Genomic DNA, 20,944 nt, shown 5'->3' on the forward strand with positions numbered 1-20,944 from the left:
TTCTCAGTTATTTGTAAGGCCTCCTTAGACAATCATCTTGCATTTTTGCATTTCTTCTTCTTGGGGATGGTTTTGATAACTGCCTCCTGTACAATGTTACAAACCTCCAGTATCAGAAGTTCAGATACTGGGCCCAAATTCTCACATGGGAACCATGGATCAAAGCTAACCCATAGTTTTCCGTTTCAGATGAAGCTTATGCCCCCAAGTTTACCATGGTCCTCACCCAGCTAGTTCTGCCCATTTTCTTTAAGTGCCTGGCTCCCAAGGCCATCAGAACATTAAGTCTTTTTCTCAGTCTTACATTCCTAAGTATCACCTACTAAAGGTGTTTCATAAAATAGCATAGGTTCCTCCACCTCTACTTCTTCCTCTCGGCTTTCATCTTTCGAACATTTAGCTACCTTAAAACAATGAATGTGACACCCCCATCCCTAAACCACTGAGTCACTTCAGTTACTTCTCTCTGGCACTCCAGCAATTTTTTACCTCTGGGATACTGCAATCAGAACAGCATCCACTACTACTTGTAAAGATTCACTTGGCTCTGGGAGAAGGCAATGGCACCCTACTCCAGTACTCTTGCCTGGAAAATCCCATGGATGGAGAAGCCTGGTAGGCTGCAGTCCCTGGGATCACTGAGGATCAGACATGACTGAGCAACTTCACTTTCACTTTTCACTTTCATGCATTGGAGAAGGAAATGGCAACCCACTCCAGTGTTCTTGCCTGGAGAATCCCAGGGACGGGGGAGCTTAGTGGGCTGCCGTCTATGGGGTCGCACAGAGTCGGACACGACTGAAGCGACTTAGCAGCAGCAGCAGCAGGCTAAACTGAAGTCTTCTGGTTAATGATCAACATGTGTTAGCCTTTTTAACACTACCACCACAATGAACTTAATTTTTTCAATCTACAATGATACTCAGGCTGCCTTCTTGGTTCAGTACAATATCCCATATATTGGATCAATTCTGCCTACAAATATATACTTCACACTTACATACAACTTAATCCTTAGATTAACTACTGTTATCTTTCTTAGGAAATAGAATGTAGAATGCTTTCCCCTCTCTTAGTAGTGTAAGGAGTTACCTGGAGAATTCGATTTCTTAGGTTCCGCTGGGTACGATGAAGACATCACTCTCCCATTCGTAGCAGCAGCTTCTTGGTAGAGCACAAGTTTCTGAGTCATATCATTTAAAAGATTCAAACACTCTCTTGAAATTGCTGTCCAATTGTGGGGATGTCCACCTAAGAGGTCCAAAAATACCAGCTTTTAAAATAAAGATAATCTTATAGTATCCTCTCAAAATGGGGAGAAATATCAATGAGACATGCTTACTACACTTTGCATGAAAAGGCCTACTTTTCTACTATTAAGCCAATATTTATACTCAAGCCATCTAGTAACAGAAATTCCATAAATATTTGGGTGAAATAATTTTCCTAAGTCTACAAAACAAAATTTGCTATTTTACCATTAAAAAACAACAACAACAACAAAACTCTCAAATTGATTGCCAAAATAAAGCCAAACACAGGAGCACGATTTGAGTGAAACAGACCCAGGTTACTTCACTAGCAATACTGAATGGACCAAAGACTAAGGCACTGACCATGTCTAATGAGATGCACCCCATGGCCCCCGTGACCCCTAAACTGCTGTGGCTGGCCTGCTGTGCTTCCCTACATTTTCATTTGCAAAAGAGCCCCTATCTGCTATTGTATCTACAGAAGTGACAAATTATTTGATAGTGATCATACTTTATCCTTAGAGGGTTTATGAATCTGCTATCCTACTAATCTAAACTACTGTGATCCACACTCCTAATTCCTTTCTATCTTTTGATTTCTAAAACCTTTATCTCCTACAGCTGTCATGTAAAAACCAATTGTGCTTCACTGTGTTCAGAACAGCAGAGGAATCCACTGAAAACTGGCTTCTCCATCCTGGGTGCCAAATAAATCATTCTCTCTGTGCTTAGGTCCGTCCTTAAATCTCTCCCTCTATTTACAGCTCAAAAGAGAAATACCACTTAACCTGAAAACAAACACAATACTTCAACAATAGGCCCCAGGATGTTTTATTCTGCTGTAACTTAAGACCACAAAGGAACTATTTCATGGTCCAATTACATTTTTTCCTTCCAGTTTTGAGACATAATTGACACACAGCACTGTATCAGGTTTAAGGTATATACAGCCTAATGATTTGATTTCCATACATCATGAAATGGTAATCACAGTAAGTTTCAGTTCAGTTCAGTCACTCAGTTGTGTCCGACTCTTTGCGACCCCATGAATCGCAGCATGCCAGGCCTCCCTGTCCATCACCAACTCTCGGAGTTCACTCAGACTCACGTCCATTGAGTCAGTGATGCCATCCAGCCATCTCATCCTCTGTCGTCCCCTTCTTCTCCTGCCCCCAATCCCCCACAGCATCAGAGTCTTTTCCAATGAGTCAACTCTTCGCATGAGGTGGCCAAAGTACGGGAGTTTCAGCTTTAGCATCATTCCCTCCAAAGAAATCCCAGGGTTGATCTCCTTCAGAATGGACTGGTTGGATCTCCTTGCAGTCCAAGGGACTCTCAAGAGTCTTCTCAAAAGCATCAATTCTTCAGCGCTCAGCCTTCTTCACATGACCACTGGAAAAACCACAGCCTTGACTAGACGGACCTTAGTCGGCAAAGTAATGTCTCTGCTTTTGAATATACTATTTAGGTTGGTCATAACTTTTCTTCCAAGGAGTAAGCATCTTTTAACTTCATGGCTGCAGTCACCATCTGCAGTGATTTTGGAGCCCAAAAAAATAAAGTCTGACACTGTTTCCACTGTTTCCCCATCTATTTCCCATGAAGTGATGGGACCGGATGCCATGATCTTTGTTTTCTGAATGTTGAGCTTTAAGCCAAGTTTTTCACTTTTACTTTCATCAAGAGGCTTTTTAGTTCCTCTTCACTTTCTGCCATAAGGGTGGTGTCATCTGCATATCTGAGGTTATTGATATTTCTCCCGGCAATCTTGATTCCAGCTTGTGTTTCTTCCAGTCCAGTGTTTCTCATGATGTACTCTGCGTAGAAGTTAAATAAGCAGGGTGACAATATACAGCCTTGACGTACTCCTTTTCCTATTTGGAACCAGTCTGTTGTTCCATGTCCAGTTCTAACTGTTGCTTCCTGGCCTGCATACAGATTTCTCAACAGGCAGGTCAGTAAGTTTAGCGAACATCAATCATCTCTGACAGATACAAATTAAACAAATAGAAAAAAAACGATTTTCCTTGTGATGAAAACTCTTAGGATTTACACTCAATATCTTTCATATATAATATACAGCAGTGTTAATTATATTTATCCTATTGCACATACATCCCTAGTACTCATTTATCTTATAACTGAGAGTTTGTGCTTTTTGATTGCCGTCATCTAATTCTCTCTCCTCTATCCTTCACCTCTGGTAACCATAAATCTGATCTCTATTTCTCTGCCCAGTTAATAATATGTCCTTTGGCAGAGAACAGGCCACCTTGTTACAGTTTACTTGAATATCTGGTGAAAACATTTAGTGTATAGGGAATTCTTAAGTAAACCTAAGTCTACTAGAAAAGAATTGCTACAGTTAATTTTCATAGCACCAGCAGTGGATTTTTTTTCATACTGGGAAGGATTGAGGGCAAAAGGAGAAGGGGGCCACAGAGGATGAGACGGTTAGATGGCATCACCAACTCAAAGGACATGAGTTTGAGCAAACTCAGGGAGATAGTGAAGGATAGGCAAGCCTCACGTGCTGCAGTTCACGGGGTGGCAGACAGTCGGATATGACTTGGTGACTGAACACCACATAAGGAGAGGGGTGCTGATCCATTTATATTTTTATATAACCGGATTTTATTACCATGTAGCATGTAACTATAGGTTTATTTTATAATGTGGGAATTGACAAGTTTGGCCAAATAATGAAGCGCTTATTAGAGAGAGATAAAGCCAACTGGTTCTGTCCCCACTGGTGCTAGGCTGGAAGGCTTTCTTCTAAGAACTAGGTGGAGCATTATTTGGCACAGCTGCAACCTTGAGGAGCTTGGCAAGTAATAATGGAGAAGAGTTCCAGAGTTGCCAAGAGCCTCCTTGGACAGATCACCATCGAATCTAGTTCCTTTTCACACTCCTTTTTACAGGGAGGCAAAGTAGCATGGCCAGAATAGGGAGCTCTGCACTTAAGAGTCAAGCGACAGAATTTCTTAATTCCAACTCTTGACATTAACTTTATTAAGCCACTTAATCTCTCTTGAGACTTAAGTCCTCCATGAGAGAATCAGACCACTTGATTTTTAAGAAACTTTGTAGCATTAAAACTTCTGGGATTCTTAAACTGTGCCTTTCTGCTCTAAAACTGTCAGCCTACCTCACAAGATCTTTAGGTGAAGGGAAGATGGGGGCTGAAAGAAATAACATAAAAGTTGAAAAATACTTTGCCTAGAAACATAATTTTTAACCACAACAATGTGAACACTTAGCTGTATAAGATTCAAATCGATACTTTAACAGACTCACTGATGTGTGATGTTTTAATAAATACATCTCACTCACCAAAAATTTAAAGTAGATTGCTTTCTGCACACACATACTCAATTCCTATTAGGTCTATTACTTTTAGCAATACCTGGTTGGCTAAGGCTAAAAACTTCTTGTCTTCGTGAAGGAGAATATTGAGAAAGCAACATCAGGTCCTGCAGGGCCAAATACTGAAAGGAAAGAAAATACACATTATTTAAATTTTTATCCTCTATATAAAATCTTATTTATGAATGGGGTTCAACACTACATATCTAAGGGGAAATCAGCTGAGATTTTTCATGAAGGGAAGATTTTGCAGAATCATAACTTTTCCTTCAAGACTTTCACTTTCCTGCCTCTACCCTCCATAGGCTACCTTAGTCACTATGGGCTCCAGCTACCAAGGAATTACAGAAAGGAACTGTGTTCCTTTCCACCTTGTGGTGGGAAACATAAACATCACTTCCTCCTGGAACTTCCCTGGCCTCCCTGACGAAAACATATTCACACAACTCTCACCTGCTGTGCTTACTGTAACTTATATTAAGTGCCTACTGACTTGTCTCACCTGGTACCAGCCACTAAGCTGTGAGGCAGGGACAATACCTTGCTCACTACCATATCCAAAGGTAGTACCCAGCACGCAGTAGATACACAACATACTCTGTGCTTTTTTATGATAGATCTTCATTTTGTTCCCTGACAAACCACTTCACTCATCATTCAAGACACCACCCCTTCCGTGAAGGTTTCCTGTCTGGGTCCCAAGCAGAGTAAGTGGTTCCCGTTGCACTTACCACAGTAAATTTTCATTATTTTGTTTATCTGCCTTATCCATTAGGTTGTGCTTTGTCTGGTTCATCATTATACCCTAAGCAACTAGCAGTGGCCGACATATGCCCAATAATTACAGATCTGTTAAATAACCAAATGAGTATCTGCTATTTTTGTTTATCTAATAAACTAAGCAGAATTGATATTTAAGGGTAATTAGAACCTCAGTGGGTCGTTTTCTTATTAGTTTACAAGTTTTCTAGAGTATAATCCAAACTCTAGGTTCTACTTTAATTCTTTTTTAAGTACTATGAACTCTTAACAAAATCACATATATTATAGTTCTACTTTAAAATTTCAAAATAAAAATAATTTATTCTCACTTAGATTGATTTAGAAACATGTTACAAATTCTTTAGACTTTTGATTAAAATTTGTTTCAGATTATCATTATCCAAACTTTAAGACAGTTCATTAACTATGTACTCTGTTTGATCATAATAAACTTTCTTTGATCATAATAGTCAACAATACTATATGAGTGAAAATATTTCCTAATCCAGTGACTAAAAAAAAGTGTTTTGTTTTGCTACCATGAAGAATTTGTGAAAAACCAATGTATATCGTTGCATATCATTATATTTCATACTTGAAATATTTTTCTCTCTCTCCTAAACATAGAAATAGTCTAGCTTATACGCATACATTGCAATATATATTTGCATTTTAGTCACCTGGAATGGAAGTTGGAAAAAGTAATAACATTCAATGTAGCATGTAGGTGATTTTTACAATACTTTTTACAGTATTAGAATATTCTAGACCTTCAAAAAATATAAATACGTTAAATACGAAGATCATTCTGTAAGATAAGTTAGAGATGACTGTGTAAAGACACAAAATGTATAGCTCTGGTACCTTTATGATGAGGGGAGGATTGCTGTTTAAAACTTTTGGGAGGCATTCATCTGAGTCTTCTGAAAATGGTGGTTGAACAGGGAACAGATGAGCCTATCAAATATAATTAAATGTAAAGACTATGCAATGTCTTGTTTTCATGACAAATTACATTCAGTATATTAGCACTAATGACATTCAGTATATTTAGCACTATTTGGAATTCATTATAAAGAAGACAAGACACCAAAGTTAACATCTTTAGTGTTCCTTACAAAAACAGCCAGCATTAAAATTATATATACTCAAATACACTACCTTCTAAAATGTTACTTTCCCAAAATTACTGGATCCCTGGCTTCCAATAATAGAAACAAATTTAAGAAACAAAAATTCTCTGAAGCCACTGAAGGATACAAATCTACAGAAATGGTAAAATAAAACAGAAACACTCATTTTCTAAGACGAACATTTGAATGATGAAGATAATGCTATTCCTATTCATTTAAAATCATTTCTTCAATATAAATTCTAAAATGTCCTTCAAAGAATATGTATTTTTATTGCCTTATATTTAAATATTTTAATAGTACCTATATCAATAGCATATAAAACTAATTAAAATGCAGGCCAATCTAGTATACACTCAATAGAGAAATGGAAACTTTCCAAAGAGAATTACACTAGAGATAACTCATAGCAAGTTTAACCAACTGTTCTTTCAGTTTAGTTTTCTAACATTATAAATACTAATACTTTTCCTCAGGAAAAAACAAAAACAAAAAACACTATAATTAAATGATGGTTATAACTGACACATTTCTTGTGAAGTCTCAGGAAAAAAACAAAACCCAACTTCGCAAAATGGCTTTGGGCACAACAGCATGCTGATGAGTGTGCTACCAAAAATAAACCTCTGCGCTCCAGGACAGAGAAGCACCGACAGAAACTCAGCACTGACCTCTGTGGCATAGATTCTGAAGAGCAGCCATGAGATGTACCAGGTCATCAGGACAAAGACACCACACAGCCAGACGTGGTAGAGCAACGGGAGATTCAAGAGGCCACTCACAGTGTCAAGAGGCCTATGAAACTGCCTATGAAAACAGAAATCACTATTTAATCCTGTGGGAAGACTACAGTCTAAGCATTTAAGAGACCTGGGGCCCCAGGCTGAGAAGCAAATCCTATTTCTAAACAGTAATGGTGACAAACTCCTCCTGTTTTGTACTCTATACAGTTCTCTCACTAATACTTTCTTACAAAGTGCACAAGGGAGCCTTGAGGGAAGAGTAGGCCTAAACTAGCTCTCAGTTTCTTGCATTTCAAATCCTCAGTGTCATTTTCTATGACAGAGGAAGACTCCCCGAGAGGCTGGGTACAATTTAGTATTGTTGTTTTGTAGCCTGATACTTAAAAACCATTCAACAAGATTAGCACCTCTCCTGGACCAGATTTCAACTCTATCCGCATATGCATAAGCAGTTTCATAATAGTTAAGGGCACAAAGTACTATCTAAAAATAACAAACTCTACTTTTAAATCAATTTAAGAAACTCTGTTAGAATGCTAAATAAAGAGAACACAGGCAATCTTACCAAAACCTTGAACAGCTCAATTTGCAACATCATCATAATTCTACAAACAGACACTTAGCAACTGTGAAAACAGGAGTGGAACTTCTGACTCTGCTATTTGTAAATGCTGTGATTTTGTTAATCATTTGACCTAACCTACCCTCAGTTTCCTCATCCATATGGTAGCATAATCTCTTCTTCTACCTCTTAGGGCTTTTAGGTGATTTACAACAGTTTATGTTAGGGGTGCCCAGCACAGTATTTGACACTCCTTGAGGCTGGGAGAGGGAAGGGGGGAAATAATGTTTTTTTTATGCTTTTAAATAAACATTACTGAGGTCCTGGCCAACGTTAAGACCATAATACCATACACTGCCATAGAAGCAAAACATTTTTTAAGGGAAAAGAGGAAAAAAGCATTATGTTACATGTCTATCAAATATCATTCTTTTTCTATTTGGCCAAGTTTAAAATCTGGGCTAACATAATAAGTAACCTGCCCATTTGGTTTCATATCTAGTGATTAAGCAGAAGACAAAAGTAAATTTTACCAAGAAACTTTTACAAGCTAGGAAATGAAATCTACTGTGCAGAAATCATAATATCTCAAATATTCGTAAATGTCAATATTCTCACTTCTCAAAAGTGGTAGTAGTTAAGGGACCTCCCTGGTGGTCCAGTGGCTAAGATTCCATGCTCCCAATGCAGGGGGCCCAGGTTCGATTCCTGGTCAGGGAGCTAGATCTCACATGCCACAACTAATACCTGGCACCATCAAATAAGTAAAGAAATATTTTTTAAAAAGACAATGAAAGTGTTATTTTTTTTTAAGTGGTAGTAATTAGGATCATACAAAAAGTATCACGGTGGAATAACCAATAATTAAAAGAACAAACAGTAATAGAGAAGTTTGTATTTTTTTGCCAAATAAAAATTAAAGTGCAAAGTGCATGGGGAAACAACTGGAACAAAAAGCCCCAGTGCTGTCACTGCACTGCTACTGAGGAGCTTCAGCTGGCCACATGACTCAGCTCAAATCTGGTTTCCGCACAGGCACAATTAACAGTGAAACCACAGTATGGCGCTTCTCTACTATAACATAGCATAGAATGATTATTGAGGAGAGAAGCAAGAGAGGCATGCCTGTAGAACTCAAGTCCACTTATATAAAAGCTATATCTAACGAAAAAGGAATCATTACTGCTTATTTTGGGGGAAAGGAACTGGGTGACTGAAACTGGTCCAACAGTCACTGTACACCCTTCTATATACCGCTGGGACTTCAATTATGTGAACTATATATATATATTCAAAAATGAATACAATTCTTTCAATAATATTTTTTTGGCCATGCTGCATGTGGGATCTTAGTTCCCCAACCAGGGATCGAACCCATGCCCTCTGCATTGAAAACATGAAGCCGTAACCACTGGATTGCCAGGGAAGCCTCTGAATACAATTTTCTTTCATGTAAAAGCTAAATTTAAATAAAACATAAAGGATAGAAACAATTAAGATAATTAAAATTAGACTTTTCATGTGACACTTACTTATCTATCTGAAGGTCCATGGCAGTGCTAATCCAAGCTTTTGGAATATGACCTGAGAGGGGGAAGAAAAAAAATACCATGCTATAATCATATAAAATTAACAAAATAAACCATTATGCTTTGGAATATGAGACTGATGAGATGACCAAGTGGACACAAAGACCTCAGTCAAAATGCTAGAGTTGGATTGGGAATGGGCAGGAAAAGAGAGTAATTTCTAGACAGTCCTTGCTTTTCACAGGTCCAACATATACATATTTCAGTTACTGTAGTTTAATTAAATAACACCAGCTCTCAACAACACAATTCAAATTTCAGTTACTGGCATCAGCTGTATGCAACTGAATATAGTACCCTAGCTTTTCAGTAGCACACAAATCACATACAGACAACAGCTGGACCTTCTTTTCTTCAAAGTCTGTTAGTGATGGGTCACATCTCAGTTCTGGCACAGACAGCAAAGCATATAGTTGTGTTGCCTCCTTATCTCCCATGATAAATGCTCATGACATTTTACAAAAACGAAAAACTGAAAGAGGAAACTGGACAAGAAGACTAAAGTGCAACAAAGAAAGGAAAAGTGTTAATACTGAAAATAAAATCTGAATGAAACACTACTGGAATGACAGAAGAATTAGCTGACCATGGCTATGCTGACACAGCTACTATGTCAGCCCAAAGGGTACCAGCCTGACTGCAGTAGGTTAATAAAAAAACAATAAAGTGTTAACATTAAAATGACAACAATCCATTTTTCCACATGCTTTTAATAGTTAACTAAAAATTTTAACAGCAGACAACAGAATGGCCTATACACAAATAGAACAATTTTATAAAATTATTCCACAGAAAAAAGTAGGACCAGGAAATGTTCAGAAACAGTCTGAAAAGAGTATTTATTTTAGAATGCTGGATTTTGTTTACATTAATGTGTTGCTATTTGCATTAAAGTCTTCCATTCAACTTGTACTGTTCATTATACTAAATAAGCTGCATCTTTGTGCTTGAAATTCACGTTAGTATATTCTATAATTTACTTGTGTGTATTCAGTTGCTCAGTCATGTCCAACTCTTTGCAACCCACCAGGCTCCTCTGTCCATGGAATTTTCCAGGCAAAAGAATACTAGAGCAGGTTGCCCTTTCCTAGTCCAGGGAATCTTCCCAACCCAGGGATCAAACCAGAATCTCTTGCACCTTCCTGAACTGGCAGGCGGATTCTAAACCACTGAGCCACCTGCGACGCCCCATAATATTCCTTGAGCAACAAGATATTTCTGTCATATCAGTTATTGTTGTTCAGTCACTAAGTCGTATTCGACCCTTACAACCCCATGAACTGCGGCACGCCAGACTTCCCTGTCCTTCACTATCTCTGGAGTTTGCTCAAACTCATGTCCGTTGTCCGTTGAGTTGGTACTGCTGTCCAACCATGTCATCCTCTGTTGCCCCCTTCTCCCCCTGCCCTCAATCTTTCTCAGAATCCGGGTCTTTCCCAGTGAGTTGGCTCTTCACATCAGATGGCCCAAAGTACTGGAGCTTCAGCATCAGTCTTTCCAGTGAATACTCAGGGTTTATTTTCTTTAGGATTGAACTTACAGCAAGTTACAAAAATGTTATAAAAAGGAATATGTTATTATAATGACCAAATGATATATAATATTTTCTCTTTTTTTAAAGAATACATTTTTTATGAGATAAAAACACATAAAACTTATCATCATAAAAAAAGAAAAAAAATCTATCATCATAACCATTTTTAAGTTTATAAACACTATATGGGGCCTTGTCATACAACAGATCTCCAGATCTGTTTTACCTTGTAAAACTGAAATTCTATATCCATTGAAGAGAAGTGAAAAACAAGGAAGAAAGGGAAAGATATGCCCAAACAAATGCAGAGTTCCACAGAATAGCAAGGAGAGATAAGAAAACCTTCTTGAATGAATAATGCAAAGTAGAAGAAAACAGCAGAATGGGAAAGACTAGAGATCTTTTCAGGAAAACTGCAGATATCAAGGGAACACTTGCAAGAATGGGCATGATAAAGAACAGCAAAGGTAAGGACTTGATAGAAGCAGAAGAGATTAAGAAGAGGTGGCAAGAATACATAGAAGAACTACACAAAAAAGGTCTTCAGTTCAGTTCAGTCGCTCAGTCGTGTGACTCGCAAAACCACGATGGTGTGATCACTCACCTAGAGCCAGACAGCCTGGAGTATGAAGTCAAATGCACCTAAGGATGCTTTACTTTGAACAAAGCTAGTAAAGGTGATGGAATTCCAGCTGAGCTATTTTAAATCCCTAGATGATTCTGTTAAAACGCTTCAGTCAATATGCCAGCAAATTTGGAAAACTCAACAGTGGTCACAGGACTAGAAAAGGTCAGTTTTCATTTCAATCCCAAAGAAAGGCAATGCCAAAGAATGTTCAAACTACCACACGGTTGCACTCATTTCACATGCTAGCAAGGTTATGCTCAAAAGCCTTCAAGTTAGGTTTCAACAATAGATGAATCAAGAACTTCCAGATGTACACGCTGGGTTTAGAAAAGGCAGAGGAACCACAGATCAAGTTACCAACATTCATTGGATCATAGAGAAAGCAAAGGAATTTCAGAAAAATATCTACTTCTGCTTCATTGACTATGCTAAAGCCTCTGTGTGGATCACAACAAACTATAGAGAATTCTTAAAGAGATAGGAATACCAGACCACCTTACCTGTCTCCTGAGAAACCTATCTCCTGACCTCCTGTATGTGGGTCAAGAAGCAACATTTAGAACCCTACATGGAACAACAGACTGGTTCCAAATTGGGAAAGGAATACATCAAGGCTGTACACTGTCACCCTGCTTATTTAACTTCTATAAAGAGTACATCATGGAAAATGCTGGGCTGAATGAACCACAAGTAGAATCAAGATTGCCGAGAGAAATATCAACAACTTTAGATATGCAGATAATACCACTCTAATGGCAGAAAGTGAAGAGAAACCAAAGAGCTTCTTGATGAGGGTGAAAGAGGAGAGTGAAAAAGTTGGCTTAAAAGTCAACATTCAAAACACTAAGATCATAGTATCCAGTCCCATCACTTCATAGCAAATAGAAGGGGAAAAAGTGGAAGCAGTGACAGATTTTATTTTCTTAGATTCCAAAATCACTGCTGACAGTGAATACAGCCATGAAATTAAAAGATGCTTGCTTCTTGGAAGGAAAACTATGACAAACCTAGAAAAACCTAGATTAAAAAGCAAAGACATCACTTTGCGGACAAAGGTCCGTATCGTCAAAACTATGGTTTTCCCAGTAATCATGCACAGATGTGAGAGTTGGACCAGAAAGAAGGCTGAGCACCAAAGAACTGATGCATTTGAATTGCAGTGCTGGAGAAGACTCTGGAGAGTCCCTTGGACAGCAAGGAGATCAAACCAGTCAATTCTAAAGGAAATCAACCCTGAATATTTATTGGAGGCTGATGCTGAAGCTCCAAAACTTAGGCCACTTGATGTGAAGTGCTGACTCATTGGAAAAGACCATGATACTGGGAAAGACAGAAGGCAAAAGAAGAAGGTAACATTGGATGAGACGGTTGGATGGCATCACCAACTCAGTGGACATTTGAGCAAACTCCCAGAGACAGTGAAGGAGAGGGAAGCCTGGCATGCTACATACAGTCCACTGGGTTGCAAAAAGTTGAACACAGCTTAGCAAATGAACAACTTTATCCACTGAACAACTCCCCTTTCTCCCCTCCCTCCAGCCCCTGACAACCACTATTCTACTCTCTGTTTCTAACAGTTTGACTAGTTTAGATACCTCGTTAAGTGGGATAATGTAGTCATTTTGTGCCCGTCTTATTTCACTTAGTATAATGTCCTTAACGTTCACCCACGTTGTAGCATGTGACAAGATTCCCTTCTTTTCTAAGGCTATTACTGCATTACATGTATACGCCACATTTTCTTTAACAATATTCTCTCAACTAACTAGTCTTTGAATGTTTCAATCTAAATATAAACATTTAATCTAAACAAGCAATCAGTTGGACTAATTACTGTCGTTCAGTCGCTAAATTGTGTCCAACTCTGTGATGCCATGAACTGCACCACGTCCCAGGCTTCCCTGTCCTTCACCATCTCCCTGAGTTTGCTCAAACTCATCTCCATTGAGTCAGTGAGGCCATCCAACCATTTCATCCTCTGTTACCCCCTTCTCCTCTTGCTCTCAATCTTTCCCAGCATCAGTAGGAAATATGTGAATACAATTAAGAACGGCTTTTTAACTGACATTTCCTGAGCTGTGAGCTAATACATACGCTGTATCAAAAAGGAGAAATTCTTACCAAGAAAATAATACACAATGCAGAAATTTCTAAGCAGGAACAGTGATTCCACACAACTATGCTTAACTAGCAAGAGCAGAGACCTCCTGAAGCGTAAGAACTTGTATTGCTGTGGAAAAAAAGAAAACCAGAATCAAATGACACATTCAAAGAAAGGTTCTACTTTATCCTAAAGCAAGCACACAACAGTTCACACATAAAAAGACAAAGTCTATTCCAGAGGTAAAAAAAAAAAAATCAACTATCTCTGATGTTAAAATATTTAATACTTTCTTATACAACATCTCATTTATATGAGATCGGAAATGAGAAAATTAACTATCAATCTATTAGGGTTGGTGCAAAAGTAACTGTGGCTTTGCATTGTTGAACTTTCCTGTTTGATATTGGAATACATTCTTAAATAAATGTGGTTACATTTAAGGTGTATTTCTCGCTTTATATTTTTTTTTGCTTATGACTCATTACTTGCTGTTTATTTTGTATTTATTTTAGACTAGGGCAATGATGTTAGACAAAAAGCAAACCTGAGCGATTTTCTTATAAAAAATGGGTCATAAAGCAGCAGAGACAAATCAAAACATCAACAATGCATTTGGCCCAGGAACTGCTAATGAAGTACAGTGCAGAGGTGGTTCAAGAAGTTTTGCAAAGGAGACAAAAGCCGTGCAGATGAGGAGTGCAGTGGCCAGCCATCAGAAGTTGTCAACAACCAACTGACAGGATCACTGAAGCTGATCCTCTTACAACTACACAAGAAGCTGCCAAAGAACTCAAAGTCGGCCATTCTATGATCATTTGGCATCTGAAGCAAACTGGGAAGGTCAAAAAACTTGATAACCGGGTGCCTCGTGAGTTGACTGCACATTCAAAAACCATCGTTTTGAAGTGTTGTCTTCTGTTATTCTACACAACAACAAACCATATCCCAATCGGATTACAATGAGTCACAAAAAGGGGATTTTATACAACCAGCAAAGACCAGCTCAGTGGTTGGACTGAAAAGCAGCTCAAGGTACTTCCCAAAGCCAAACTGGCACCAAAAAAAGGTCATGGTCACTGTTTGGCGCCTTGCTGCCTGTCTGATCCACTACACCTTTCTGAATCCTGGCGAAACCATTACACCTGAGAAGTATGCTCAGCAAATCGACGAGATGCACTGAAAACTGCAACACAACAGTCAACAGAATGGGTCCAGTTCTTCCCCCAAACATCTGACTGCACGTCACACAAGCAACGCTTCAAAACTTCGAAGAACTAGGCTACAAAGTTTTCCTTCATTCGTCATATTCACCTGATCTCTTGTCAACCAACCACCATTTCTTAAAGCATCTCGAGAATTTTTTGCAGGGAGAATGCTTCCACAACCAGCAAGAGGCAGAAAATGCTTTCCAAGAATTTGTTAGATCCCAAAGCACAGATTTTTATAGTACAGGAGTAAACAAATTTATTTCTCGTTGGCAAAAATGTGTCAACTGTAATGGTTCCTATTTTGATGAATAAAGATGTGTTTCAGCCTAGTTATAATGGTTTAAAATTCATGGTCTGAAACGGCCATTAGTTTTTCACCAACCTAATATACAGTAAGGACTATCAAGATGGAGTAAGTATAAAAAAACATAATAATTACATAATAATTAACAGCTAATACTTTTTGGACACTTACCACATACCAGGTACTATTCCAAGCACTTTAAATGTATTAATCCATTTAAACCTCACAACAACCCCCTATTATTATTTCCATCTTACAATTGAGAAAACCAAGGCACAGAGATGTTAAGTAATTTAACCAATGTTACCAGTTAGCAAAATAAAAATCTGTGATTTTAAGGCAGGCTGGCTGGCTTCAGAGCCTGAAACCTTAAAGACAGTGTATAATGCCTCTACACTAAAATTTTTCACATGGGCTTTGCAGAAAAACAGGAGGTAGTAAAGAAGACACAAGCCTAAGAATCAGGAGACCTGAGCTGTAATACTGCCTTTTTCTGCCTTTTTCTTACTACAACATTAAGTAAGTCTCATCACCTATCTAATTATCTGAGAGAGAATAAGGCTGAACCAGCTAAACAGCTCCTCAGTGGGTACCTTCCAACACTAACAATCTAAGAGTAAAGAATCAAGACAGAAAAAATTACACTGCTTGTGAAACAAGGGTTGTGTACCCTAAAAATGCCAATGGGAAAAATATTTTTATATTACTGGAGAGGATCTGAGGAAACCTGAAGAACCAAAGACGGACTTCCCAAATTCTAGTCTTCCTTTGTGTTTATATTAGGGCTGGTCCTTCTTTAAGGATTTCAGAAGCAGAAGGACAGCAAAGCCCTTAGGCAGAGGTTTTTGTCTTCATACCATATCTGCAGATTCCAACAGTATCTTACAAAAAGCAGCCCAGGTGAAATGAATACTTGGTCACTAACCATACAGCCTGAAGTATCCGGGTTTATTAAAATACTTTCAAAGTCCAAGATGTAGAATTGCACCCATTGCATGCAGTCACTGGGCGCTACCACTACCTCACCTTCACCTTCCAATAAAAAGGGCACAGTTCCTATACTATTACTATTGCAGCTCTCACCTCAACCATCACTTACAAGGGTCCAGAGAGGCTACAGGAGCAGTTAGATACACAGAGAAAGCTAATCTACCCTCTTCTTGCTCCTAAGGTGACATGCTTTTCAATTCCTTGTTGGGTTCTTCTGTGATTTGGCTATGAGCTATCCTTTACCTATTCAAATATTCACTATGTGTCAGGCTCTATAAATCTTATCTCATTTAATAATCTTTCAAATAGTCTTGTTGGTGTATAACTTACCAAGCCTATCTTGGTATTTATTCATTTCTTTGTATCCTACTCCACACCAATGTTGTGCTTTTCCCTATCAGTCAGCCATTAAGAATCTAATAAGGGCAACAGAACTGAGTTTTGTAGCAGAAGCAAGTTTAAAGGAAACACAAACAAACAAACAACCTAATGGACTAACAGCAAATTGGTTAAAATACTATATTTTTAAAGAGATCTAATTTTTCATATTGTTACATGAAAAAGTAGTTACTGAATAATATGTGCAAAATAAAAGTATTTATGAAAACCCCAACCCATCAAATATATAATATTACAGCCACTATATTTATAAATGTACAATGAAGGGTCTGGAAAAATACACAGGAATGAACCCAAAAGTTTATCAAAAGAAATTACAAAAAATTTAGCAGTCAAATTTTACAAATGTGCATTACATGGTATAAACAATAATTTGTCAGTACTATCAATACTGGACTCTCCTTGTTCACTCCCTTACACATCTGTGATGTTAAACAGGCTTTCACTATCAACAGAAGTCCATGAAGGAGCAAGATATTTGGGAGTAATCTAATTTTTCTCTAGTACTTTCTTTTCTTCATTTTCTATATTCTTAATGATGTTTGAATTAAAGATGATTCACCATGGATATTTCTATGCAGGATTTTGGGATCTTTCTCCTTGTGAAATTCTGAGGTAGCACAGATGGCACTCTGCTTTTAACTTACCTTCACAGGATGGGAAGAACTGGTAACAGGACTCCCTGCCATAGGCTCACAGACAGCAGAGAGGTAAGCGCCACAGTCTTGCCTGTGAGCACTATCTCTTTGCAGTAGGCGTATTTTCACTGGATTGTTCTCAAGAATACAACAGGCATGTGAAAACTTCAGCTAAACCAGGAGAACCCTAATCCACCACACTCTAATATTTACACTCTCGTGGCATATCATTTATCTATACATCCCTCCCCTACGCTCTCCCTCCCAGACTGGGTCCTAGTGCGAAGGAACTGGTTCTGACAGTTTCACTCCAAAGCCCAGCAATCAGTATGCCATAGAGCAGGAATGAAGCGAATAGCAACAGTCAAGAACAGTGGCAACTTCTGCAGAGAGCCTTGGTGGCACTGGAGAAACCTCAACCTACCTTTCTCTCTCCTGCCAGAGGAGCGGACAGCTTCTACCAAATTAGCAGCTTTTTAAAAACCTAAGTGAAAGACAGTCTAAACTATCCCACTCAAACCAATCAGACAGTTTTATTTATTCAGAATGTAACTGACATGTTCTATACTTACTTGTACACCCTCAAGCTAATGAGATTCTTAGGTTCAAAAAGAAGCTGGCAGCTGCACAGAGGCACTTTGCATGCGTGTCATCTTCACCCTCCCCCAGCCCTGCTTGGTCACAGCAGCTGCCACTTCCTAGCAAGCAGGGAAAGAGTGGAGCAAAGCGGTATTCTGAGAGATGCAACAGGAAGGGTAACTCCCTGCTCCCAGACACTCAAGTCTCATGAAGACAAAGATCTCCCCTCCAAATGCCATTTTGAGCATCTCAGTCCTAAGTTTCACTGATCAAATCTTGAATTAATCAGATGAGGCCAATTATATAAAGAATCACCAGGGCAATTTTAACCCAGCCAAATTCTGATACAAGGAAATGCTAAAATGACAGCTTACCTGTATGATGGGAAACGGAAGATAGTTCATATTGTTAATAAAATACAGGAGGCTATAGCTATAGCCCATAAATGCTCCAGCCAGTAGGAAGAAAAGGTGATACTCATTTAAGCAGGTTTGTACAGCAGGACTATCTAAGCTGAAAGGGAAAAGTTAGATTATTAATTCAATAGCCAGGGACACATCACCATTTAGGCTCAACATTTACTGAAGCCAAAGCTTTGACTTAATTACTTAAGAAATCCCCAAATTCTAACATAAGGGTGTGTTTCAGGTTAAGTGTGAGCAAAAGATTAACAAAACCCTTTCCTCTGATGCATGAGAATTTGACCTTTAGTTAAAACTAAGAAGCATCCTGTGGTTCTGGGCCCAAGGTATGACATAAATTTCCTGCTAATCACTTCTCTTAAGAAGCATAGGCTTGGCTGTTACTTTTGCAGAAACACCTTAATAAATCTTCCCATTTTAAGAACAAAACAAAAAACATAACTCTAGCTCTGCTCATTTGGAAATCTGGTAAGGGTAAGAATGTCTCCTGTGACAGTAAGCAATGGTGCTTTTGAGTTACTGGTAAACTATATCTGGGCTAGGTAGAACTCTAAATGAAGGCTATATACCTGATAGAGATGCCGTAACTTTGGGATTCTCTCTGTGTTGTCTCTTATAAGGAGGCAATCCTTCTTGGGAACCCTTTCACTAAGGAACATTTACCACATTAGGAAAAAAGCCTGCCCTATATAACAGTAACTGGGGAACAAAAGGAAATCAAGTATTCAGTAGTCATGAACACTATATAAAAGCAATGGCTAATTGAGGACTTAAAGACTACTCCAGAAATCTTTTTTTATTTTTAAAGTCAGAATATCAACTTGATATTTATATCAATGTCATCTGTTCAAGAACTATGTATGTTTCAAAATTATAAAAGTGCTCTACTGAAGAAAGTAGTTGTAATTATTTAAAATTTTTTTTCATTCTTCCCATATTATTCTTCCTTCAAACCCCAACCTAAATGCCACCTCCTCCTAGAAGCCATGTACAGATCCCTCCCTGCTTTCTGAACTCCCACAAGGTTTATCTGCACATTTCATTTTCCTTCCTGTTACATCCTATTTCTCACACATTTCTATTCCTCTCCTCATATATTCATTTGCATCCATGTCTTACATCATCCATTGTTCTCAACTCTGAAGGAGCTTGTAGTCCATATATACGTAAATCATCCTAATAAATCCAACAGCATCTAGCACAGCACCTTGCACAGAATGGTTTAAAAAAACTGTTGAATTCAACAAACAAAACATCAAAAACATTTGATGTACGTGAGAAAGCACTTTTTAACAGAAGTCTGGAAAGTAAAGAATGTCCATAAACTATTAATATATACAGATCACCTCTGGATTAATAACTAAACAAGGGCCCTTATAAAAAATATACGGAACATTACCTCTCGGTACCAGTGCAGGGAACCACAAGGAAGCTGTACTGGCCCTTGGTTATCACTGTGGCACACCAAGCCATCATCATTCCCATTGCAGCGTGAATAAAGGAGTGCATGAGCTGCTGCGGGTGAAGGATCTTCCCTATCAGTGCCAGCCTTGAGCAGGGAATGGAAGGCACAACTGAAAACAAAAGACGAGACTGTGGCTTTATAATCCTCCGCATATAAAGCAGGGGACCTAAACTCTTCCCTCCCCTCCTTGCATAAATACTCCAAAGGGCAGGAAGAAGCCGAGTCAGTATAAAACACAGTACAGAAACATTCTAAGTCAAAATAATCTGAAAAAAGGCTGAGTAAATAGAGATACACAAAGAAGAAGAAAAACCAAAGAATCCAGAGATAAAATCTAAGGATAGTATGATTAACATTTTTCAATTCTTTTTAATTAAGATTTCCGGACAGCTCAAATAGTGCCTACCCTGGCACTCCCCTTACTGCCATAAAGGAATAAACAATAATTTTAAGATAGTGCCTGTCTTCCAGCAAGTTATCCTTATTTCAGAGTTTTGAATTGACAATATATAGTTCATCTGCAAAAATAAACCACAAACTAGGTAAATAATGAAAACACTGAACACTAAAATAAACGCTTGCAAGGTGAACTGGGGTAGGCAAGAGTGGGTAGGAGGTGAGGAATGCTGGCCTTTGAAAACAGCTGGCACAGGGTTCCGTGACCTATCTTTGTACACTCTTCGTTTAACTCTTACAGTATTTAATACACGCCAAGTATGGTGGAAAACTAAGCATAAAGGGAGAGGGCTGAGGTGCTTCACAATTTGGAGAAGAGGATGCTATCACCTTTCCCTCCCTACCAGTAGTGCCCACAAGACCTACTGACTGTGTAATTGACTTATACTCTGAACATATACCAAACCTTCTGATGTCATTAAACCTTTTTATATGCTATATCTTTCCCCTGGAAAATCATTTTTCTTCCTTGTCTACTTAATATACACACCCTCCGAGGCTTGGTTTAAACGTCATCTCCTCAGGAAGTTCAACATGCTGGGCAAATGGTGCTCCTCTATACTCTCCTACTATCCAATGTATTACTGTCTCAACATTAATTGTGACCTCTTGGGGAAAACTGGGACCAAACATCTCTTAACCCTACACAATGCATTGCATAACAAACGCTGAAGGAATGAGCCAAAGTGACTCGTCAGGCTTAAAGACTAGATGAAGACCTCCCAGGTGGTCCAGTGGTTAAGACTTCACGCTTCCACTGCAGAGGGCACAGATTCAATTCCTAGTTGGAGAACTAAGATCATGCAAGC

At 38.5% G+C, this 20,944-nt stretch overlaps 1 protein-coding gene across 4 annotated transcripts in view; it reads right to left on the minus strand.

Moving 5' to 3' along the window:
- The window catches only part of NDC1 (NDC1 transmembrane nucleoporin), a 57,558-nt gene that overhangs the window by 30,559 nt on the left and 6,055 nt on the right, over positions 1-20,944 (minus strand). For all 4 annotated transcript variants that reach the window (XM_069592194.1, XM_069592213.1, XM_069592183.1 and 1 more), the window contains exons 4-11: positions 19,614-19,788; positions 18,167-18,305; positions 13,692-13,800; positions 9,352-9,403; positions 7,186-7,321; positions 6,246-6,338; positions 4,660-4,741; positions 1,093-1,251 (exon numbers count right to left, since the gene is read on the minus strand). In XM_069592194.1, the coding sequence (XP_069448295.1) occupies positions 1,093-1,251; positions 4,660-4,741; positions 6,246-6,338; positions 7,186-7,321; positions 9,352-9,403; positions 13,692-13,800; positions 18,167-18,305; positions 19,614-19,788 (945 nt within the window). The remainder of the gene's footprint in view (positions 1-1,092; positions 1,252-4,659; positions 4,742-6,245; positions 6,339-7,185; positions 7,322-9,351; positions 9,404-13,691; positions 13,801-18,166; positions 18,306-19,613; positions 19,789-20,944) is intronic.

This window comes from Ovis canadensis, chromosome 1, assembly GCF_042477335.2.
Source record: "Ovis canadensis isolate MfBH-ARS-UI-01 breed Bighorn chromosome 1, ARS-UI_OviCan_v2, whole genome shotgun sequence".
Taxonomy (NCBI): domain Eukaryota; kingdom Metazoa; phylum Chordata; class Mammalia; order Artiodactyla; family Bovidae; genus Ovis; species Ovis canadensis.